General features: G+C 41.0%; 1 protein-coding gene across 5 annotated transcripts in view; it reads right to left on the reverse strand.

The window, feature by feature from the left end:
- Positions 1–26,060, reverse strand: part of SLC1A3 (solute carrier family 1 member 3) — a 111,090-nt gene that overhangs the window by 26,560 nt on the left and 58,470 nt on the right. For 3 of the 5 annotated variants that reach the window (XM_020995933.2, XM_078153216.1, XM_078153214.1), the window contains one exon: positions 2,096–2,300. In XM_020995933.2, the coding sequence (XP_020851592.1) occupies positions 2,096–2,300 (205 nt within the window). Of the gene's footprint in view, positions 1–2,095; positions 2,301–12,127; positions 12,188–23,388; positions 23,477–26,060 lie in introns of those variants that run through there. The other 2 variants (XM_078153215.1, XM_078153217.1) reach the window with 2 other exon arrangements.

A 26,060-nucleotide genomic window follows, 5' to 3' on the forward strand; every position in this document is an offset into this window, starting at 1 on the left:
AGGCCTGAGATTCTCATACCTGTAACTAGACTGAGGAGTATATGTTGTTTCTCAGCATAGAAGGGCAGAGAAACATAATAACTTTGACCAACCAAATCTATCATGTTATAGTAGAAATAGAATTGGATTGAGAGTTAAAATATTTGGGCTGAAGTCCAGACTCACCCACTGACTTCCTGGGCAATCATGCGCAAGTAAGTTAACTTCTCTGGGCTTCAGTTTCCTCATCTGTAAAATGAGGAGGCTTGACAAGATAGCTTCCATGGTTCCTTCTAATTTTGTATCTATGATCCTATGATCCTATAATCCAATTAGTTAAAAATCTGAGTGATTGATCTAGCTTCCAGCCCAAACAGGATTGTGCTTCTGAGGACAAAATCTTAAAGAAATGGTTTTCAGCAGAGGTGTCAAATGTGGCGATGGGTCACATTTGGCCCTAAAATGTAATTGGGAAATGTTTAATAAAATTTAACACAATGTTAATATGTGGTTTTCTAAATTAATATTGGACCACAGGGATCCTCATCTAGGTTAAATGGCCCGCATTTCTATTTGAGTTGATAAACACTGGTTCATAGGATGATAGATCTAGGCATAGAAATGACATTAGAGGTTATATAGCCCCCTCCTTTTACAGATGAGGAAAGTGAGGTCCAGAGATGTCAAATGACTTGCTCAAGTAGTCACACAGCTAAGAAGTGGGAGAGCTGGGATTTAAAATCAGGTATTCTGGCTCCAAATCTAGATTTCTTTCTATTATACCATGATATCTCTTCAGTCCAATAGGAGAAGGAGAATAAAGAAAGAACAAGGCCTAGATTCTTGTACCTTTGTATAAGACTAAGATTATTGAGATGTCTATATGTCTGTATTCTTTTTCTTGTCCTGTTATTTTTTAACTTCTAGGCTTCCCTGTTGAATTCCATAAAAAAAGTAAAGAAGACTTGCACGCTGTTTGCAGGGAGCAGGTCAAAGAATAGGGAAAAGGTTATATCTCTTAAGGGCAAAGCAGGGCATCTGCTTTAATCAGAGAGGTGGTGACAGAGAGATACCAGTAGAGGACACTGGTGAGTCAATAACTCAGCCTCACCAATGGTCCATAGCCAGACATGCCATACCCTTCCTTTGTTGACTGATAAGAGTCATACGTAATCAGCAGTTTGTGTATACATGGATGCTACTGAAGTCTTTAAAAACTGTTATCTTCTAGGCATGCCTCATATATTTGGATCCCATACATGTTATATTACTAGTTTCCTTAGGTAAGACCTTCCTTCAAAAATAAAACAAAGGTTAACTTCAGCCTTGCCCAAATGCCATCATCAGAGATTCACACTTAGCAGCAAACTTATGAAGTTTCACTGTGTGAATATGTACATGGGGTTGGAGTTCTTAGGTGACCTGTGAATATGGGGAAGATGAAACTTCTGGATATCCAAAAAGGGGCTTCATAGGTGAATGTGGGAAAGAAGGTACTCCACAAATATAAGAAGGTTCGTAGCTTTAGAGCTTAATAGGATCTTAGAGTGTATCTAGAATATTTAACCTTTTTTTTGTTTCGTGAACCTCTTTGGTAGTCTGGTGAAGCCTGTGGGCCCCTTTCGCAAAATAATGTTTTTAAATGCCTCATATCACAAAGGAAACTAACTGTCTTGAAATGCAGTTATTAAAATATATATATATATATATATATATATATATATTTAAAAATCATGCTCATGGACCCAAGGTTAAGAACTCCTGATCTGGTCCCTAGACATTGAGCCACTTGCCCAATGTCATAATAAGTAGCAAAAGTGGAATTTGGAATGGGATGATCCAGCTATGGACTTTGAAGTCAGGGCCCCCCTTTAACTTGATTTGTCCAATGTATCTTTATTTCATTAGGGGATGAGTGGTTTAGGTGAAGAGAAAGAGAAGAGAGAAAAAGAAAGAATGACATGTCAAAACGATGTTTCACATGAAAAGTGGCATCATGTAGCCTTTCACACATGTCCAGTCCTCATCCAGGTTTTGATCCTGGGAAATAAGAGAGGTCTTGTGTGACTCTGTAGTGAATCACCACATACATACAAGCTTTGTTGCAAGGACATACCTGATCAAGTCAAGGAAGGCGTCTGCAGCTGTCACTTGCACAATTTTGCCTTCTCTGTGCATGTTCTCCTTTGAGCCTTTCCCGGGATGAATGATGATGACAATGATTATGCCAATCACCACAGCAATGATTGTTGTGGTCATGTAATAGACCACTGCTCTCATTCCCATCTTCCCTGAGGCCTTACTATCTAGGGCAGCCATCCCTGGTAAAGGCAAACACAAGGAGATTTGTTTTAAAGAATAAATCAACTGAATGCTTCTATGGGAAGACAATTAGTAGCTCTCCCCACCCCATGTTCTCCCTGCTCCCCAATATTGGGACTTGGCTCATACATGCTTTGAGGGTTTGGTCTCCCACCTAATCAAAACATGGACAAAATGATCCAATTATATTAGGCTCAAAGAGTAGGTCAGCATCAGTTGGCTCAAAGAATGTACCAGCCATTTTTTCTGCCTGTTAAGTAGATTCCACATCTCTGAAATTAGCCCAAATAAAAATCCAATCTTCAGTAATGCTGGGCTGGGACAGGGAAAGTATAATGAAATTCTTTCACAGGTTACTACTATTTAGTGAAGGGAGGGTGTGTATGTGAAAGTCTTATTACATTCTTAGCAGAATAGCCTAGGCTTCCCTTTAGCCCAATATTGGGCTGATTTAAGTAGATTGAGTACCATTAACTTCCTTCAAAATGGGCACCACTGTATGTATAAATGCTTTCTGCATATTTTGAGCTTTTATTCCAATCACCTGCTGACCTAACTGCAATTTCAATAGATAGCTAACCAGGTTTCAAGTTTAATTCCCTCTGCCAATCTTGACTACCCCTGGTACTTGGCTGCTGCTAACCTAGACAATCTGTTCCATCATTTGGGTCTCCTCTCACTCCATCTCCTGGTTCGCAGTACCCAATGGTGAGAACCCCTTTGCCACCTACCAAACTAATTAACTAGAGCAAGGTCACACTTTCTCTTTGGACCTCAGTTTTCTCATATGGGGTTTCAATGAGATAATTTCTAAAGTCCTACATCCTAACATTGTATAACTCTTAACTTTTACCCTCCCTTAATTTCCAACTCCTGTCTTTGGATTCCACTTCTGGCAGGAGGCCATTTGCATGAGGAAGGGTGGGCAAGGACTCCAAGTTCTTCCAACTGCCCTAGAATACAGGATGCACTCTAACTAAAAGATAATGGAAACAAAACAGAGAGTTTGAAATAATCATAAGAACTAAGGACTGATTATTTGCATATAGGACCTGTATGAAATTAACGTGTCAAGACATTTCTGATGGTTAGTTCCTAAAAAGAGAGACTGTGCTATGTTTTGTATATAATGGGCACAAAAACAGCTATTAATGTTTCCAAAGATCTGTTAACATTATTGGTTGTCTTCTATCCATTCATCCTTCCTTACGAGTCTGAGAGTCTCACAAAAATATCTATTCAATTGCATTTCCTTTTGCTTCCTAGAATCAGTATGTTAGAGCTAGAAGAGCCCAACATCCTCATTTTAGAGATGAGGAAAATTCTCGATTTTATTTTTTGTGAATGTTATCAAGATCTTGTGCCATGCCTAAATATGAACACTCCTGAGAGTAGTGGCTCCTGAAAGCTCCTAGAGGATGAAGCTGAGGGGTACAGAAACTATATCACAAGGAGATTAGTTGAAGGAAGTAGGTATACTTAGCCAGATGAAAAGAAGATAATAATTGTTTCCAATCATTTTGAAGAATTATTATCATTTGAGAGATTTCATTTATTTTGCTTAGATTCAGAGATTATAGTACTAGATGCAGTGGGTGGAAGTTACAAGGAGGCAAAATTCTGCTCAACATAAGGAAAAATTTCCTAAAAATTCAAGCTGTCCCAAAGTAGAAGGATTCAGTTCCAGATATAATGAGTTCCCTGCCCTGGCAGGTCTTTAAGCAGAGGCTAAAAGAGCCCTTCTTAGGGCCACTGTAGGTGACATTCGTGTTTTAGGTAGGCATTATAACATGACTTCTGAAGTCCTTTTTACAATTTAATACATAAGTATGAAAAACATTTGGGCTAAGCACTGAAAAAAAAAGGTTTAGAATAAAGGTGTGGAGTTGTCTGTAAATCTCTCTCCACTTGTCTGCTTCCCACGACTCTCACAACGAAACAAAGTTGATGACCAAAAATTGTTGAATCTTAGGGACTGGCTTTCTGGGTCCTTCCTGATATCTGTCACCATCTTTCCTCTACCTTCAGGCTAATCTCCTGTGACATTGTTTCTAGTCCCTTCATTATTATATTATGATCACCTTCCTTTCAGGACTCTCAGGAGTGTCCCTATTGATCATTCTGACTCAGAATAAACTCCTACTAACATTTATAAAAATAAAATCAAGTATTTTCTCCATCTGTAACCCTTACATGTAACTCTAATATCACTAGGGTTTTCAATGATGGATTCATAGAGAATCATAGAATTCTAGAGCAGAAAGGGGCTTTAGAGATCATCTAATACAGTGCTTCTCAAACTTTTTGGTCTCAGAGCCTTAAAAATACTTTTAAAAATTATCAAGGACCCCAAAGAGCTCTTCTTTGTGTTGTTTTATAAATATCATCTTATTATTATGAAAATAGTTTTGGCATCATGGACAGGGGTCTGCAGACCGCATTGAGAACCTCTGGTCTCATTCAACCCTTGATAGATGAGGAAACTGAGGCCCAGAGAGGTAAAATAATATTTTTTTCCTTTTATCCTTCCTTTATGACTAACAGTACCCATTCACAAGATGGAATGCAGGGAAAATAACAGCTTTCATGAGAACTAAAGCCATGACCTTGGCTTCATCAGTGCCATACACCGACTCACTGAGGTAACCAGCCAGTTACTATTTAAAGGAGAAAGAAAATATTAGCTGCAAGTCCTGAACTGGGCCCCTTCTATCCTTGCCCACTCTTTCCTGAAACCCAAGAGAAAATTTAATTACTCCACCACATGCACCAATTCATTAGGTCGATGCCAATTTACAACCGTTCACCATGCAATCAAAAATGGGCCAGTCCGTGTTCAACCCAAATCCCAAGTCTGAAGCTTCGACCTCCCACCCCTTCCCTTTCATTTGTTGGTCTGAATCACAACTTGAACTATCTCTGCTTTCCTGCCCTTGCAGTGAAGAGTTCCCGTGGCTGTTTGTTCACCACTTGGGACAGGAATTCTTTAGTTCTTTCGTGTTAGTCACAGTGGCATCAACAGCACAATAGGGCGGATGTCTCTCATAAGTGGTACCAAGCAGCAGGATTTTCTTTTTCTTTAGCCTCCTATTTTGTGTTCTTGTTCCGGTCTCATGTTAGTTCTTCCTCCATGGCTCTCTCTCCCTTCCCCCTCCCATTCCTGGCCTACAGCCACTCAAAGAGAGAGCTGTGCGTCTAAGACGGCTGCATTGAAAAGAAGATGTTCCACAAAGGGTGAAATTAGAAAGCTCGGGTTAGAAGAGAAAGGGGAAGATGTCCCAGGAAAGAGAACAAAAAAGTCTATCCAAACTGAGTTATTAGAGGATGGTATTTTTGGGGGATGTGGATGGCTTTTAAAAAATGAAGACCAACTTGGGAGCACACTGGTGAGGGGTGTGGCATTCTTTTCTCTATCTCCACTTTGGGTATGAAATAGCTGAAGGATGAATGAATCTCTAGAAGCCATGCTTTAGGAAACACTGGATTCAGCTCAGAGGACTTGAGTTTGAATCTTGACTCTGCTCCTTAGTAGCTGTGTGATCTTGTGCAAGTCACTTAATTCTTCTGAGCACTGGTTCCCTCATCTATAAAATGGAAGAGGTCAGACGAGAGATTGCCTCTGAGATCCCATCCCAGCTTTAAATCCTAGATCTAAGAGTATCTTTCCAACCTAAGATTTGGGCAAAGTGGCACAGTAGATAGAGCACTGGGCCTGGAATCAGGAAGACTCATCTTCCTGAATTTATATCCAACCTCAGACACTTACTAGCTGTGTGACCCTGACCAGTCACTTAACCTAGTTTGCCTCAGTTTCCTCATCTTTTAAATCAGTTGGAGAAGGAAATGGCAAACCACACCAGTATCTTTGCCAAGAAAACTCCAAATGGGGTTACAAAGAGTCAGACACGGCTGAAATGACTGAACAGTATGTATTCAGTTAGCAGGCTAGGCAAATTCCCATGGTGCCAGTCTACTGAGTAAAGGGTCATGGGGTGGAACTACCAGGAATATGGGCTTTAGGGGATCAGGCTTTCAGGAACTAACAGTGTGTTAAGTAAATGTCACGTGAGGATAGAGGAAGAGCTGGGCAGCTAGTATCTCATATTCCTTCCCTTCAAGAATGACCCCCATTTTTATTTTTGAGTATGAACTCAAGTTTTTCTACTTACTCCCTGTTGTTACCTTAGGCAAGCCACTGAGGCCCACCTCTCGGGGCTTCAGTTTCCTCATCTCTAGAACTAGTGGAGCACATTATATAATCTCAAAGGCCCCTTATTTGCAAAATGAGGGAGTTGGACTAAGTTATTTCCAAAGTCTTTTCTAGCTCTAAATCTATGATCCTAAATCAGAGAAGAAGTTTCTTTAAATCCTGTAATAGATATATTATGTATGTCTTGTTTTTCATTTAAAAAAATGATGCCACTTAAATAAAATTGAATTTAAATCCCTTCAAAAATTGTATCCACTGCTTTAGCACAGTGTCTGGCCACACAGCAAACACTGAATCAATGCTTTTCCATTTTTTTCATTCAAAAAGATGATATTTGAATGCAGATTATGTGGCATTGGGGAGAAGAATCCTGGCTTTGGTGGTCAAATCCCAGCTCTGTTACCTGCTGCCTTGTGACATTGGACAAAGCACCTGACCTCTCATGGCCTCAGTCTTCTTCATTTCTAAAGTGACCCCTTCCAGCTCTAAATTCTATTCTTCCAAGGGCCTCAGCAGCAATAATAAAGCTAGCTAAGAGGCCTCAGCAGTGGAGGGAGGAGCCAGTAAGAGCTGCCATGGTCCTAGCCAAGGCAGAGGCCAAGGGAATGTGTGTGTTTCTCTATTAAGCCATCCTGAAGTTTTCTCCCATGTGGTGATTTTGCTACTGGTTGCTCTTCTCTCTGTCTCTGTCTCCTTCTGCCTGTCTGTTTCTCTCTGTCTCTCTCTGTGTCTCTCTCTGTCTCTATCTCTCTTTTCTCTCTCTGTCTTTCTGTCCCGCTCCTCCCTTCTCCCTTTCTAGCTCTTCTTTACCTCTTTTTGCCACAGTCCTCCCTGTCCCACACCCCCAAGGCCCTTTCAACTCTAGCCACCCCATTCTCCCAGAAAAGCCTGGGAAATGTACTCTAGTTACCTCATCCCAGGGCCCTTCCCTGTTGTCAGGGCAACAGCAAGCCAACCATCTACAATCTGTACACATGAGTCTGAAAGGGAATTGCCTCCTGACCACTAGAGTACAGACTGAGAGGGTTAAGAAGAGGGCTAGTCTATGAGAACTGAAGAGACACCCAATCTCCTCTCTTCCCTCTGGCTCTCCTATTAGGGCTCTTAGTGACAACTTCCTCCAAACTCCCATCCCTACCTCCCCCATCACTCACCCTCCATAGAAATGAGGGGGTTGATGGGTAGAAATGGTCACATTGTAGACAAAATAAAGATGTTAAAAAGCAACCCTCTGAAGTGTCAAGGACAAAGAGTGAAGCCCTTGATCATTTCCTAACAAAAGAGACCAAGGCAGGAACTGGACTGAAGTTCTGGGAAGGGAACAGTAAGAAAATGAGGGAAAGGTTGCTGGGAGGAAGAGGAGGAAATCAATAGACATGTAGTTAATTACAGGGGTGTGGAAAATAAAACATGTAAAATATGAAAAATACATTATTTGGAAGGAATAGCAAAAGAATTATTCCTTCTAACTAGCAGTTGCTCGTCTCTCTTTTTCTTCATTCATAGTCCTAGGCTTTCACAGGCTTAGTCCATTAAAAACATCCTGCCCTGGCTTTAAAAGTTGGTATGTATGCTGACCTTAGTGCGACAGTGATTATCAATCCTGGACCTTCTTGATCCCAGCTATCCCCACCTTCTGATGGGCTTCTTACTCATGCTGGCCTTCTCAGAATAAGTTCTCCATGGCATCAGAATGGGAGGGTGTTAACCTGTTAGTAGCAAAGCTGGGGCTAGAACCTAGTAGGCATCCTTCTTTCTGTGAAATCCTGGCAAGCCTCCAAAGAGTAAGAACAATCTAGAAGTGATCACTAAGAATTTATTCTTGTTCTACGTGCTCATCTATGAGTTCAATACCATGCTAAGTCCTGGAGGGTGGGAGGTGCTGGTGGTGGAAATGGAAGAAGACGTCTCTGCCCTCAAAAAAATGAAAACATAACTGTACCTCTAATTCTACAAAACACTTTATTTTTTGCTTCAATGATCTAAATAATTCTTACAGAAGTAAGATTTGGTAGCAGGAGAAGCTTGAAACATTCCGATAATCATCTCCATTTGTTCCTTTAAAGATGATATTTTTGCATTGAATTTGAATAACAACCTAACGATGAACCACAACTCAGTTTTACTACATTCCACAAGTACGTAACATTGAACTTACGTTTGGCTTTACTTATTGTTACTCACTTTGGCGTGACTCTGTGGAAAACCAGAAGCTTTGCTCTAGCCAAGCCCTGAAGGACATGCCCTCACTAAGAACACTTTCTTTAGGCTCCACTTCCCACTGATTATGGTCTCACATTTTTGAACTCTTGAAAATCTGTGGCTTATAAATCAATGTGTTTCTGCACACTCTCCCACAACAACCCTGGCCACAGATTTTCAAAACATAACATCAAAAAGAGAAAGCTTTTTCTGTTAGGAATTGTCTTCCCATTTATCCCCACTGCCTTTTCATTTCTCTTCCAGGATGGCTGTTTTGAGGCTAGAAAAATGGGGAAATGGTGATGCCAGCTGCTGAGTCAGGAATATCACTCCTGTTTTAGTTTTTGTATTATTTTAGATGCATTCTTCCCCCATAATGCATGTCCTAAACACTAATCTAATGAAAGCCTCCTGTTCCTCACCCTCCTAGGATTTCAAGATGGGCAAACTTACAGAGTTTAACATGAGGAAGCACCCTGCCAGATACCATATTGGCCTGAATAGAAGATGTTTGGTTTGTTTGTGGGTTTATAAAAATTTAGAAATACAACTTGCTTTATATTCATGACTGTGGAGTATAGGATTTGAAGCGTGGGATGCCTGGAGTGGGATGTGGACCATGGGAGCAGCATACAGGATATGAAGGCTGTGTGTGTGTGTGTGGGTGGGTGCAGAATGGGTGGTGGGAAATGAGGAGCTCAGGATGTGGAATGTGATATGTGGGATACACAGCATGGGATGTGGAGCATAGGATACAGGACACGTATCCTCAATCCAAGGCTTCTGGTTTTCCACAGCATCAAGACTTGGTGTGCATGTAGGGAGTTCTTCTGGAAGGACATGACTGGGGAGAAGAGAGTCACCCTGTTCTCCAGCTGTCTCCTGCTTAGACACATAAAAACAATTTCACCAGGAAAGAAAGGATAGCATAGTATTTAAAGGAGAAGGACAGGCATAAGGATTGTGTGTGTGTGTGTGTGTGTGTGTGTGTGTGTGTGTGTGTGTGTAAAAAGACTAATGAAATTATTTTGAATAGCCAATTAAAGAGTTCATTAATTTTTTTCAGTGTTAAATTATTTGGTGCTAGCCCTTTAGACAGCAAGTTCTGGAGATGTCAAAAACTAAATCCAGAAAGTCTTCAATGGAAAGTATATAATACCTATTAAACTGTGGCTAAGATGGAAAATTTACGGCAAAAATGCAACTAAATGGCAGTTAAGAAAATCATTAGTACTATTTGCCATCAGATATCTCTCCTTTTTCTCTGTAACTATTCTCTCTCTCTCCTTCCTCCCTCACTCTGTCTTTCTTTCACTCTTTCCTCCTCTTCTCTTTCTTTCACTCTTCTCTCTCACTCTTTCCTTCTTCTCTCTCTCTGTCTTTCTGTCTTTCTCACTCTTCTGTCTCTTTCCCTCCCTCCCCTCTCTCTCTTTCTGTCTCTATCTCTGTCTCTCTCTCTTTCTGTCTGTCTTTCCCTCTCACTCTTCTCTCTCTCTTTCCTCTCTCCTCTTTCTCTTTCACTCTTCCTTCTCTGTCACTCCTTTTTCTGTCTTTCCTCTCCTCAGCTTCTCTTTTCTTTATTTATTCTTCCCCCTTCCTGGGGTGTTTTGATCACAGACTCTTAGAACCAAGATTGCGAGGAATGCTTAGACCTGTACATGGTCAGGCAATGGCAGAGTCAGAACTTGAGCCATTTTCTGACTCCAAGTGTTGGGTCCTCTCCACTACACTCCCCTCACCAGACCCTGAAGACTTGCCTGTAACTGGTGGTTGCTGTTGACTTTATTTTGTCTGTCTATAAATGGGAAAACTCAGTCATGCAAAAAGTTGAGTCTTCAGACATAAGACAACAAATAGAGTGGAGCAGAGTGGTGGGAATTGGGTCCCTCTGTAGTCAGTACTAGGGAACTTTAAAGAGGAGGGGGTATACTTCTTTTAGTCCTGTTGAGGGCACCCAAGCTGAAGAAGTTGCTGACCTCTGGCCTACAGCCAACTCATTTGAACATCTAAGGAAACTAGTTCCTCAGAGATCAGAGCTTGAAAAAACCCAACAAACAGGAGTTTGAGTAAGGAGGCCCATTTTAAGTGGTGAATCCCAATGAGGAGCTTCAAACAACCCCACAGAGAGCTGAGCCCAGCCTAATTGTGCCCTATACACACTAAATCAAAGCTCAAGTACTTTCTCACTCTTTTTTCATCCTGGCCTCATTTTTCCTCTCCATTATGCCTACTAATAATGTCGCAACTCTGGCCTTTTCATTAGCCTGGGATGCCAAGTACCTTCTCGAGGCAGCGCTGCATGAGAATGGCAAACGTGCGTGCTGGTTGTCCAGACCTGCAGTTGTGATGGTGTGTGATTTGTGCAGGGAAATCATTTTAAAAATTTGATTCTTGCATTCTGTCAACAACCTAGTCCTTTTGCTCTGCAGGTAGTGTTTCCTGGTGAATTGTGTTGTGTCTTGAAGAAAGGTAATGGGGGTTAAAAAAGAAAAAAAGGAAAAGACAATCCTCTTTTGAAAGATTTGTTCATGGAAATTTACTGGAGTGAGCTGTGTTATTAGTGGCAGACAAAGTCAGCTAAATCGCTTTGCTCCCTAAGTCTGGTAGCACTGAGCAATCAATTATTTTCCTCTGGCTCCTCTCCACCTGTGCAAATGAATATTCCACATGGTAGAATAAGAGTCAAGGAGGTGAAACTGAGGACTCAGTCCAGTAGTTACTCCTTCATGCATTGGAGGCCTTGGTTTTCAAGGCCATTTTTATTCTACTTTTCAGCTGAAAACCATCTCTCTCGGGCAATGGGTTTTAGAGGTCCCTTGGGTGGTTGAGAGGTTTCTTTCAACATACAAATGGTGGCTATTGAATAGACTCTTGTTACACCCCGAAACCACAGCAGTGCCACTGTAACAGTAAGGCAATGCCTACCATGGGGATTTACTTTCTCTCTAGCAGCAAGGTAACAGGAAACTTTCGGAAGGGCCTCAGACCCAAGCTTCCCCTCAGCTCACATCTGCCAGATTGGAGCTGGCCTGCTGCGCAGCCATTCACATCCCCATTTAACTCTTCCCATTAGCCCATCCTTTACTCACAGTATTGGAATGTGCCGCACAATATGCTTTCTGAAGGGGAAGCGGGAGTAATTTATCTTCTTTATGTGTGCTAAGCAGAGCAGGAGGGAGAGGCAAGTCGGGATTTGCAGCAAGCCGGGGAGCAGTGATTAGTAACAGCCGACAGCCTCAGACCAAGGCTCTTTTTCTTTGGTTACCTCATTGTAAGAGCAGAGGACAAAGGAATGACTGTCCCTAAGCCAAGATTTAGAAACCCAGGACCACGGAAACTAGCAGCTCTTTAAAAAAAAAAAAGTGTGCCTCAGTTAGGGAGCAGGGGAGGAGAATGAAAATAATATGGTTCTACCTGACTGGAATAGTCGTAAGAGACAGGCCTTTGAAGGTGGAAGGTTTGAGACCTTGGTCCTTTCAGGAGATGGGATGGTGGTGAGCACATCAATTACAAGCACATTGTTTTATAGAAAGGGAATGACTGCCCCAGAGAAGAGGTGAAAAAACAGTGCAGCCGCTTGCCTTCTTTGCAGAAGTTGGGGTCTATGAGTGTGAAATATTGCACAAAATGTCATAATCTGTGATTAGTAAGCAGGTTTTGTTACACTGTTCCTCTCACCCTCCCTCCACCCCGGCCTACTTTTTTTTTTTGTTATTTGTTTCAAGGGACAGATCCAAGATAAAGGAGAAGGGATGGAAATGAAGGTGATGTTGAACAAAAGAAAATTTAAAATTTCCCCAATTATTAACTGAAGATTTAGTTGGCTATGTCAGGATTGTTGATTTCCTTGGCCGGGGAATGTCTTTTACCATGCATTATCACAAATCACTATGTCTTAGTATAGTGGTTCTCAAACTTTCCCCCTCTCACAGCGCAGAAGGGGCTTTTGTGATGAGTCATCATACACTAATGAAAGAAACTGGTCTATGTGCACACATGACAAGTGTAAGTTCCATATAATTCAAGCACACATTAGCAGAAATTCTAGTGTGGGTGGCATACCCTTGGAGAACTGTTGACTTTAGTAAATTTTTCCTAGGCAGTCACCTGACACTCACGGAAGCAAGCTAATTGCCTTGCCCATGATCACATAACTGGTAAAGATTAAGTTTTCTTCACATAAGTCTGGCATAGTATCCACTATATACACCACCCGCTTCTCTAAGGTCTCCAGTATGATTATCTATCTATCCATCCATCCATCCATCCATCCATCCATCTATCTACCCAGGAACTTTACAAATATTATCTTATTTTTTCCTCTCACAACCCTGGGAGGTGGTTGCTGTTATTATCCTCATTTTACAGTTGAAAAAACTGGGGCAAGCAGAGGTTAAGTGACTTAACCAAGGTCACACCGTTATTAAGCATCTGAGGCCAGTTAACTCAGTTCTTCCTGAGAGCCTATTGTTTAATTTCCAGTGTAGTATTTACAGCAGTATCAACAATTGCTCTATCTCAGGGCTTGATTTCTTTTTTCGTTGATTGTTTAGACTTAAGAAAGCAATGAAGAAAATGCTAACAATGCAGATTAAATTTAAAAGTGTGTTATGAACACTTTTTTTTTTTTGGATAGCTAGTTGTTAAACTTTTACAGAGGCAGGTAGGTGGTGCAGTGAATACAGTTCCAGGCCTGGAATCAGAAAGATTCATCTTGAGTTCAAAGCCTCAGACACTTACTAGCTGTGTGATCCTGGGCAAGTCACTCTACCCTGTTTGCTTCAGGTTTCCTCATCTATAAAATAAACTGGAAAAAAGAAATGTCAAACTACTCCAGCATCTTTGCCAAGAAAATTTCAAATGAGGTCACAGAGAGTTGAACACAACCGAAAAATGACTGAACAAATATTTATTAGCACACCCTGGATATAGCCCATGGTTTTGTATGTACATGTAAATATATATGTATATGCATATATTTGTTTATACACATATATAAGCAACATGCATTGTATATATTCTATGTACAATACATATCCTACTTATATATTTATAACATATACATACACATTTATAACTTATTGATAATACCTGTGAAGCTACTAAAGCTTAAACTGCACTAAGACTTTTGGGATACTCTGTGTGTGAGTATGTGTGTATGTGTGTGTGCGTGTGTATGTGTGTGTGCATGTGTATGTGTGTGTATGTGTGTGTGTGTGTGTGTGTGTGTATGTGTGTGTGTACATATACATACGCACATGGATATTTGAGAGGGCGGGGGATTATTGGTTTTGGACTCAGAAGACCTAGAGTCCTCACACTTCCTAGCTTAGTAACCCTGGACAAATCATTTAACTTTTCTGAGCCGCAGCCTCCTTATCTATAAACTGGGGGTAATGCTGCAAGGATTCTCTGCTTCACATAGTGGCTATGAGGAAGGTGCTTTGTCAATATTATAGCATCACAGGCTTATTACATTGGTTTAGCTAAGAGGGAGATCACAGAGCTTGTGGAGGACATGTTTCAGAACTCTTGGATTATGAACACGAAATCTACTGAATGGGTAGTTTGTCAAAAGGTTGAAAAAACTCATTTGCTTCTTCCTTGCCAAGGAAAACACCTCATTACTATGAAGAAGCTGTTAATCAAGAAAGCAAATTTCCACATCAGTTGTTTGCTGATTCTTACTGGGGATTCCACAAACAGGCCCTACTGTCCAGAAGCTAATAAGAGAAGCTGCAAATGCTAGCACAATATGATACAGATCCAGGCTGGATCTGTTTATGGAGGACCCCACAGAATTGAATGAAAATTCACACAAAGGTTAAAAAAAACCCTGAGAATATTTTTTCCCTTTTATTGGGGGAATGAGTAGATAGAGGAACTGTAAAGTATAAAGTAGTAAAATCACTCATTTTTAAAAATAGTAGACAAAGGTTTTTTCAATTTATACGACAAATACAAATAAATTCAGTTTGATATTACAATTCCTTGGGGAGAAAGAAGATGAAGATGACAGGAGGAAGAGGAAGAAGATGAAGAAGAAGAAGAAAGAAGAAAGGAGAAGACAAAGAAGAAGGATGAGAAGGAGAAGAAAGAGAAAAAGAGAAGAAAGATAAGGAGAAGAGGAAGAAGAAGGAAGAGGAGGAGGAAGAGAAGAATTAGAAGAAGAAGGAGGAAGAGGAGGAGGAAAGAAAGAAAAAAAAGGAGGGGGAGTAGGAAACAAGATACAGAGGAGAGAAAGATCTGTAGCCATAAGGAAAGAGGTTCTGCGAAGACATAGAGACAGGTTCAATAGCTGATGTGTTTAAGTTTTTCGTTATGGCCTATGATTCACCTAAGCTCTGACCAGCAAGCAAATCATTAGTTACTGTTACTGCCTTTTGAATATATAATTCACCTTCTCAGTTTTTCCTGTCCAAAGGAATAAATGCTACCTGAGACAGCAGAAGAAATTAATCTAAGGACTAGATCTGAAAAGCCCTAAAAAAAATGGTGACAAAATAGGTTTTTATAAATTATTGGTTCATTTGAATTTTCTTCTGAATCTAACAATATTACCAAAAAACAGTGAAACTATGCGATTTGATTGTTTTCAATAAATGTTTCATAATCAGGAACAATATTGGATGGACTAGCTCACCTTGGAAGATGCTTTTTGCCAATCTTCATTTCCCTATGTATTTATATAATGGTAGTTGTTTTAGTTTATCACTAGTTTGCTTAAAATATTTGCTTTGTTTTTGCATTTATACTTTGTAAATGACAACAGTCAACTTGCCAGAACTATCAATCTATTCTTAAAAAGCTGATACAAAAATTAGCATATCCAATATATTGGGTACTCAAGAAGCAAACTCAATCAGAAGGTGTTCTTTTCTACTGAGCTAGGTTACTGGATACTTGTTTCATTGTCAGAGACTAGGTGTTTTTTTAAACCTCTTCACTGTCTTGCTTCTTCAAACTTTGCTGTTTCACTCAATTATCCAAAATGGGCAGTGCAGCCCAGTGGATAGAGATGCCTTCTGAGTCAGGAATATCTGGGCTCAATCCTCTGATATAGATTCACTGTGTAATCCTGGGTAAGTTACTTAACCTCTCAGTTCCCCAGCCCATTTTCTATGCCTGCCACCTAAAGAGCAGGAGCCTATTTGCATTGATAGAGGGATTCTCTTCATCAAGAGCTCCCTATGCCAATTAAATAACGGGTGAAGCTCACCCCAAATCCAAAATACTAACAGCTTTATCTATCTATCTGTCTAGATCTATAGATAATATAGATCTAGATTTCTAAAGATTTAGATCTATATGTAGATATGTACTATATATATAACTATATATGGAAACAACTATAAATGGAAACTTGATCATTTTACTTGTACTTTGCCAAGACAGAACATCAGGGTTTAGAGCCAAGCAGCATTACTTAATCAATACTTGTGTGGCCTTGGGCAAGTTATTCAACCTCTAAAGACCCTGGTTTTTCTTCTGTAAAATGGAGAAGTTGTACTGGATGACTTCTGAGGTTCTTTTCCAGCTCTAAATTTATGGTTGTAGAATAATACAAAAGTAAAAGCAACAATTGATTCTAGGTCAATAAGAAGCCAACCACATGATTGGTTTTAACCAATCTTGGATGGTTCTGAGCAATGGCTGAACACATGTTGTGTTATGACAGCTACAGACAGCAAAGGAGATGGGTTATTCTAAGGAACTCCTTGAACTTGATTTATGGAAGCCAAACGTCCCATGAAATGTGATTTGAGAAATGCTTATGTAATAGGGCATTTTATGATTAGAGCTGGAAAAGACATACATTAGGTAGATCCAACCAGCATCTTTTTATAGTATCAGCGTTGGTACATTACAACCAAATCTTACCTTAATAGCATTATGCTTTGGGTAACATTATTAGATCAATCTCCCATTCGTATCAATGTGTCAGACACTGAGCCTGCTACGCCACTGAACAGAAAGGGAGGAGCAGTTGTACAGTCAATGCAGTTAGGGCATCTGCTGTCTGTAATTCTCCAGGCCAATTTAAGAGTATGAATAAGTTGCCGCAGGGCTAGCACTGGGTTGTAGGAAGGTGAGAAACTAGCCCAAAAGTGGTATAGGAGGAAGTTTTAACAAAGAACTTGTATTTAGGCATTCTGGTTTGAGTAGACTTCCCTAGAATGTAAGCCCCCTGAGGGCAAACACTATTTCACTTATGTGTTTGTATCCCCCACCCCCTAGCACGGTGCTCAGCACAAAGCCATTGCTTAACAAATGTTTGTTGATTGAAAGAGGGAGACTGGAGAAAGTGAAAGTAAGGAAGGAAATCAGAGAAGTATTTAGTTAATGTGAATGGGAGAGTGATGGAGTAAGTCAATGGATTATTAGACGGAATGCATTTGAGGGTAAAGCAATGACCTTGGTCGGGTGCTGCCCTTCCAATACCTCTTAAATATCAGCAGAGAGACCTGTGATGAAAGAGATATATAGATATAGATACACACGTGTGTGTATGTATGCATATAATATGTGTATGTATGCATATATATAAACATTTCTGAATCATTTGGGTATCTGAGCTCTTCCTATTTCTGTTCTGGAAAGAGCATATTTAAGGTTGCGTAGGCTAAGACTTGGAGCCTCTGTGTCAGTTCAGTGACAGCAACACTAGAATCACCACAGAGGAGGCTCCCTCTGTGAATCACTCTGGAGGGAGTAGTGGGGGTGATGCAGAACCCAGAGGCATCTCCAAGGAGTTTGAATTACTGATAAACAATCAGAGAAACAAAAAGACCAGGGTTGTTCATGTTGCCTACTGCACCAACTGCTGTATCTCTGCAGGATTCAGTGATTATTTCCCTGCTGGTTTCCAGGGAAAGGAGGATGGGATTCTGGAGTTTGAAGGGAAGTACTACCTTGTATTTAGAACAAAGCCCCAAGGATTTGTGGCAGAGCAGGCCTGGGTAGCTCATGTCATAGGCAATCTGGGTGGCCCTGCACTGGACTGCTGCAGTGATTTTGATGGGAGCAGACAGCCTGTTGCTGGGTAACTATGAATGTTATGAATTGGAGCTCCATGGGATATTTGGATGGTCTCATGGAATACAGGATGCTATGGCTTCTATGTCCAGCATGAGGAAGGGGGTAAGGCCTTTTTGGGAAGTGTTTGGGGCTGGGAGAAGGTGGTCTTAACAAAAATATTGAATTGAGGTTAGAGTATTGAGCCCTAAGACTTCTTGGACAGCATCTTGACCCTGACAGCCTGATGGGTGAAACAGACACGCTTTTCTAGCTGAACAACAGACTATAGCTTTAGAGAGTGTATACATGTGGTGAGTATAGAGTCAGGCAGTCCAAGGTTTGAATCTTGCCTCTGACAGTGGCCAATTGTATGACCTTGGGCTACTCACTTAAATTCTTTGGGTCTGAGTTTGATTTCTTCATCTAGAAAATGAGGAGGTTGTACCAGATGGATTTTTGGGTTCCTTTCAGCTCTAAATCTTTGATCCTCTGTGAACCCAAGATATGGGTGGTGGGGGTATGTGTCTAAAGACAGGAAAGTAAGTCCAGAAGCCACATGGCTGGAGGGAAGGTATGGGAGTATTGTCTGGCATAGGTCAGATGTTCTGTGTTGGCAGTAATCCTGGCAAACAAAGGTCTATGTTTCTGTGTAGAAGGTTAAGGGACGGACTCCAGATGGGAGATGGGAGCTTGTGGAGACACAGCAGAGGAAACATTGTAGGGGGTTTAGCCCCAAATACCCAGGACATAGATATATCCCAGCACAGACAAGTAATTTCATTATAGGTGGGAGGGCATGACTCTGGTGTTCTGCCCCTGCCCCAACAGAAATCTGGGCCATGCCCTTGCCTCAGGCAAGGTTCAGAAAAAGTGAGACGAAGATGCCCCTTGACAACTGAAGCTTAGTTCCAAAATCACCAGAAGAGAGAAGCTAGTAATGCTCCAAATGAGGTGGAAAGAAGTCTACCCATATTCAAATAGTCTCAAAAAGGGGAATCCAGGCTTTTCTTCTGAGCATGAGGAGGAAATGCTAAACAGACCTCGGCCAAGAGAGAAGACCAAGGAAAGAATTGGATTAGCACAGTGATGAAAGCTTTACGGAGAGGCCACAACTGGAAGAAGCAAGGGGAAGTTTATGAGAGAAGGCTGACAGTCAGTCAGCAAGCATTTATTAGACGCTTACTATGTGCCAGACATTGTTCCAAGTCCTGGAGATCCAAAGAAAAGCAAAAATACAATCCTTGTCTTCAAGAGACTTGCAACCAATTGGTGGGGGTGGGTAGGGGAGATAATATGTACATAAATAGGCACATACAAGATACACACAGAGTAGGGGAAAGGTAATGTCAGAGGGAAGGCACTTGCTTGGGGAAGGGGGCGCCTTGCTTTCTCTGAGACCACTTGTTTGTCCCTGCCCCTCACCAGGGTGAAGTGGGGGAAGATGTACTGTGGGGATGGGATAATGGCAAAATAGTAAAGGCTACAGAGTAGAAAAGGAAAGGAGGAGGAGCCAGGAAGCCCCGGGGATGTGCAGGTGGAAACACTAAGTGAGGAGGTGATGGAAGGAGTATGGACATACACCTAGCATTTTCACTGAGCTGACATTTTGGTTTGACTAAGGGAGTTGGGGGGAGTGAGACAGTGTTACATTCAATAAGTATATACATGAGCAGGTATTGGAGACAGGTTTAATGGAGGAAGCTTGAAATTAGATGATTCAGGGGGTGTCAGTAAGGGAATGGTTGTTGTTGTTTGTTGTTGAATCATTTCAGTTGTGGCTGACTCTCCATGACCCATTTGGGGTTTTCTTGGCAAAAATAATGGAGTTGTTTGTCATTTCCTTCTCCTGCTCATTTTACAAATGAGGAAACTGAGGCAAATAGGGTTAAGTGACTTGCCCAGGGTCACACAGCTAATAAGTATCTGAGGCCAAATTTAAACTCAGATCCTCCCATCTCCAGGGCCAACACTTCATCCACTGTGCCACCTAGGGAACTGGTCAATGCTACAACAAGTGTGGAGCTGGAGAAGGCTGACTGGTCACTGAATCCAGAGAAATTGTATACGGTATAATGCAGTGAACTGGAGCCTAATTCCCACCCCCCCAACCATTCAACCAGCAGTCTAGATGCCAATAGAGCAAGTGATGAAAAGGCTGCCAGATTCAATTTCTCTCTAGTACCACATATCTGAGTTATATGCTTCCAGATGACACCACCAGGCCTGCCCCAAGCCAGCTGAGGGTATAGCAACTTCCTAGCCAGAACACAGCACATCTTGCTCTGCCTCCTTCAGGGTAGACTTCTAGAAGTCACTCAGGACACAGAAACAGGATAGTTTGGGCATTTGAGGGCTGGGCTGCAACCTCTATTCAAGAGTCGACTTCAGAACCTTCTAAGTGCCTGTCGTCATCAGCACGCTTCAAAGTCAGAGTGTCTGGACTAATTTTTCAATCTCATCCCACCTCTTGATTTTCCCTATCTTTGTGCTGGGTCACTAAATCCCAACTGCCAAAACAACAACAACAACAAAAAACAGACTAAAAAAACCTTTCTCCACACTAGTTGTCCACTCCTTTGACCGTAGCCCGGCCCCCCATGACTTCTTTTATGTCTACTCGTCTTTTCTGCTCTGCTCTCTCGAACGCCTGCTCCATAATTAACTAACGTCCTTTCACCCCACCACTTTCTCTCTTTCTTGCTCCTATCTTTGGTATTCATTGAAGCCTGGATCTACCCTGATGACAATGCTTCCCCGGCCACTGTTTTCCGTACTGCATGCATTTTTACTCGCTTTCCAGTCCCCTGTTCCCAACTCACTGGATGTGGAGGGGGACTTGTTATATTTCATAATCTCTGCAACAATATCCAAATTTTCCTTTCATCTTCTTCCTCTCTGATGGCTCCTTCCTTGATGCCTACAAATATGCTCAAATCCCTCTTGTTCTTTTTCTTTTTTTTTCTTTTTTCTTTTTCTTTTCTTTTTTTTTTTTTTGGTGAGGCAATTGGGGTTAAGTGACTTGCCCAGAGTCACACAGCTAGTGAGTGTTAGGTGTCTGAGATCAGATTTGAACTCAGGTCCTCCTGACTCCAGGGCCGGTGCTCTATCCACTGTGCCACCTAGCTGCCCCAAATCCCTCTTGTTCTTAAAAAAGAAAATAGAACCATCACTGGAGCCTACCATTCCTGCCAGCTATCAGCCAATCTTTTTCTGCTCTTCAGCTAATCTTGAAAAAGCACTCAGCACTTCTACTTATCTCACGTCTAAATCATCCGAAGTCTGGGTTCCAGCCTTATAACTCAACTGAAATTGTTACTAATTATTTCTAAACTGCCTAATCGAATGGCCTTCTCTCAATCCTCATCCTTCTTGTCCTTTCCAGTATTTGGACTTGTTGATGACTTTCTCCACCTGGATGCTCAATTCTCTCTGAGTTTTTGTGCCTCTATTTTCTCCTGATCCTTCTCCTACCTGTCTGACCACACTTGAGTATTATGCACTAGATTTTCACCCATGTCACATCCACTGTCTATTTTTTGCCTTACATTATCTCATTTGGCGGTTGTATTAGCTCCCATAGGTTCAAAATATCATTTCTATGCATATGACTCCCAAATCTATATACCCAGCCCTCGGCTCTCTCCTGAGTTATGGTTATGCATCTTCATCAACTGCCTTTTTGACATCTTGAACTGGATGCTCCATAGGCGCCTCAAGATCAATAGACCCAAAACAGAGCTCAATTTTCTTTCTCCCCAAACCACCTCTCTCTCTCTCTCTCTCTCTCTCTCTCTCTCTCTCTCTCTCTCTCTGGGGGGCAATGGGGGTTAAGTGACTTGCCCAGGGTCATACAGCTAGTGTTATATCTGTGAGGCCAGATTTGAGCTCAGGTCTTCCTGAATGCAGGGCTGGTACTCTAACCACTGCTCTATCTGGCTGCCCCACCACCTCTCTTTTAAACTTCATTACTACTGCCTAGAGTACTGCCATCATCCCAGGCACCCAGGTTCACAACCTCAATGACTCCTCACTTTCATTCACTCCACATATCCAATCACTTGACAAATATTAATTTCTCCATGACATCTCTTGTATATATGTCCTCTTCTCTTTATTCACTTGGCTACCACACTAGCCCTTATTCCCTCTCACTTGGACTATGGAAATATCTTTCTAATTGGTTTCTCTGACTTGTCTCTCCCTATTCCAATCCACTCAAATGTAGCCACCAAAGTGATTTTCCATAAATGTAGGTCCAACTATATTATCCCCTATTCAATAATCCCCCTGCTTCCCTATTGCCTTTATGTTCAAATATAATGAATCTTGTTTGACATTTAAAATTATTCACAACCTGGACCCTTCGTATTAGTCTTCTACCACATTACTGTCCTACATGCAGGCTATATGTAGTCCCACCATTCTGGACTACTTGCTATTCCTCATACATGTCATTCCATCTCTGATCTCCTTGTCTGTACTTGGCTGTCCCTCATGTCTGGAATGATCTCCCTCTAATATACTCAACTTAGAATCTCTATAGGAGGCCTTACATCATTTCCCCAGCTGTTAATACCTTTCTTTCTCAGGCTATCATCTTCCATCCACTCTGCATGTATCTTCTATGTACCAATTTTTGTACATATGAAATTCCTCCATTAGAATGTAAGCTCATTGAGGACAGGGACTCTTATTTGTTTTTTTTTCCCTTCTATTGCTAGCACTTAGAATAGTTTCTTATACATAGTAAGCAATTAATAAATGCTTGTTGAATGATTCTGTGGGCACTTTGTGAAGTGTGAGTTGTGAACTCTTTGTTCAGTTCTAGGAAAGGGAAAGGGAAGGGAAGAGAAAGGGGAAGAGAATGTGCATTTACATCACACTTGCTGTGTCAGGCACTGTACTAATCACCTTACCAATATTATCTCCCTTAATTCTCACATAAGCCTAGGAGGTAGTTGCTCTTATTATCCCCATGTTACAGTTGAATAAATGGAAGCACACAGAGGTTAACTTATTTGCCCAGGGTCACACAGCTACTGTGTCTGAGCTCACATTTGAATTCAGGTCTTCTTGACTCCAAGCCCATGATTCTATCCACTGTACCACCTAGCTACCTCAAGAGGCCAAAGAAAGTACCTTGGCATGAGTGATCAAGAGAATGGGGCATATGTGACATTTTCATGATATGCTGTTCCTTTGGAACTGACTGCCCTGTCTAATGATATTTCACTTAACCCAACTAACTACATGAGGTAGGTTTTGTGTAAGCTTAACTTCTTCAACAGCCCAATTAATCTTCAAGATTTTGGGGTGAAGTTCTCTGAAGGAAATTTTGTTTTCTTTAGTTAGAATAGATACAAGTATCATGTAGCATTATAAGAAAGGGGATATTTTGAAATCAAAGATTGCATGTTGCAACTCCCCAAGAGCTAGGAATCCTGGCATTAGTGAAACATTTCTGTTTAAATGGAAGATTCATTTTATGTTGGCTTCAATTCAGAAAATAATATTTCACAAAGACAATAGATTTAAAATGAAAGAATGAAACCACAGCTATAAAAGATCTTGAGTAATTTACAGAAAATCACAGGCACTGTGCTTGGAATATCTCTTGGAGATAATTAATCCCAACCTCCCACAAATTGTATGCTTACCTTTTACAGCATTTTTGACAGATGCTCATCCACCCTCTATTCAAATGCTTCCATTGCTTAAGACCTCCTGAGAGAACTCAATCCATTACTGAGCAGTTCTTATTGGTCAAATGTTCTTAAATTAAATCAAAATCCCACTCAGAAAAGTAGCATAGCAGTAGTGGAAAGCACCCTGAGACTGGAATCAGAAGACCCATGTTCAATGGCTGGCTACAACACTTACTAGCTTGGTGATCCTTAGCAAGTTATTAAAGTCTTCTCATCTGTAAAGTGGAAATAATACTTCCATTTTCCGACTCATCAAGTTGCTGCTAGGAAAATGCTTTTTACCCCTTAAAGTTTACAGAATCGTAAGCTGTTTTTTTTTTATAATTTTCATTTATTTTGTCTTCTGAAGCAACACAAAACAAGCCTGCTTCTTATTTTATATATTTTATATATATATTCTATGTAGCAACTCTCCAAATATTTGAAAATCCTTAGTCTTTTCTGAGCTAAAACATGTCCAATTTCTTCAATTGTTCCTTCTAGGAAACTGATCCAAGAACTGTCACTCTCCTGGTATCTCTCCTCTAGATGGCCTTCAATGCATCAAGGCACTCAAAGATGCCACCAAGAATTGAACAGAGTATTCTAGATGTGGCTTGACTCATAGTGGACGTTATAATATTAATACAGCCCAAGACTGCATTAACATTTTTAGCAGTCACATTGCACTGTTTGCTCATATTAAGCTTGTCGTTGACTCAAACCCCCCAGATGTTTAGCATGAGCCTGTCTCTGACACGAGAACTCAGCTGTTTCCAATATAGGAAGTATGAGCAGTGATGGGAAGCTGTCAGCAGCTAAAGCTTGGATAGAAGATCAAGGGGTGGGGGTGGGGCTCACCCCAAACAACAGGGCTTTAAAAAGCAACACACAATCATTTTAGCAAGTGAATGAATTCCGGAAGGATACCTTTTGAATGAGGACAAACCCATTTGGATACCCAGTTTCAAGGACACGGCATGAGCCTCAACCATGCCTACCTGTTCTGCCCTTTGGACCAGATAGTCCAATATTTCCAAACCATATTTCTAAAGCCTTGGCCTACTTTCTGCCCCTACCCCTGTCTGATGTCTATCTTGTGAAAATTGACCCTTCATATTGAATGCCCTTCTACTAGCATCTGGCCACATAGCTATTCTTCCTTCACTTTACCTCCTCTCTGTACCCCTGACTCCATGGCAGTCTCTTAGCTATAACTACTGGCCTACTCTACCCCTAACTCTTTGCTGGTCAGGGTGAAGAACAGTACACTCATACAGCTAGGTCCTTCCGTGCCAATTCATATATTTGTGGGCTTTTACATGTAAAAACTTACATTTACCCCTGCTAAATTGCATTTTGCTGGTTTTAGAGAAGCCTTCCATCTTGGAGACAATTGGGGTGTGTGTGTGTTTGTGTGTGTGTGTGTGTGTGTGTGTGTGTGTGTGTGTGTGTGTGTGTGTGTGCGCTACCTAATAGCTTTCTATCCCTCCCTTCCAGCTTTACGTCACTTACAAATGTAAAAGGTATCTCTTCTGGAATTCCAAATACCCATCAAAAGTGTTGAATAGGGTAGTTCTGATGGTGGAGCCCAGGGCACTATATTATAAAGTTCCTTTTAACCTAACACAGAATTATTAATTAATACTCTTTGGGTGTATATATAGTTGCGCCATACAAATCCACCCAATGGCATTTTTATCCAGACGATATTTCATCATCTCATCTACCCATGAGACACTATGTGATACTATGTGAAAATATGTCAAATATTTCCAGAATAACCAAAACAACTCATAGGATCTAGTGCTGGATGAGACCTAAAAGGCCTCTAGTCCAACCCCTTTATCTTACGGATAAGGAAACTGAGACCAAGGGAGATTAATTGGCTTGTTTAACCTCATACAGATAGAGTTAGAGCCAAGAAATGAAACCAAATCTGGGTCCAGAGACAATGCTCTTTCTACTATTCCATGCTTTATTAGGGTTTGACAGTCCCCTGAACAACCATAACAAGGGTATATTCAATGATGCTATTAATTGAGAAGGCTTGTGACATTTCTCAGAATGCCAAACTGTTTCATGAAAATGCTGCATTAGGGGCAGCTAGATGATGCGATGAATAGAGCTCTGGCCTTATCTGAGCTCAAATCCAGCCTCAGACCCATGACACTTACTAGCTGTGTCAACCTGAGCAAGTCACTTAACCCTGATTGTCTCACCCCCAAAAAAATACTGCATTAGCCAGATTTTGACATCTGGAAACACCTCCTTTTTATCAAGTGAGATAAGAACTTTCTGTCTAGGAAAATGGTTACATACTCTCTACAAACATGATACTGTCTGTGTATGAATTTATTCACATTGCTTAGCAAAATAATAGCATGATTAAAAACTCTTTAAAGCCAACTTATTTTTCTTCTTATCTTTTTCCTACATTTAGTCTGCAAGTACTTGGCCATCTTATAGTTAATAATAATTCATATTTATATCTGCTTTAAGGTTTGCTAAGGGCTTTGCTGGCAGTAACCTCAGGTGATCTAGGAAAAACAATAATTTTATTCCCACTTAAAGGTAAGACAGCTGAAATCTAGGTTGAGTGACTTCTCCATGGTCATATACCTAGCAGGTGTTTGAGGCAGGAC

Source organism: Phascolarctos cinereus, unplaced genomic scaffold (genome assembly GCF_003287225.1).
Source record: "Phascolarctos cinereus isolate Bilbo 61053 unplaced genomic scaffold, phaCin_HiC Scaffold_4;HRSCAF=312, whole genome shotgun sequence".
Classification (NCBI taxonomy): Eukaryota; Metazoa; Chordata; class Mammalia; order Diprotodontia; family Phascolarctidae; genus Phascolarctos; species Phascolarctos cinereus.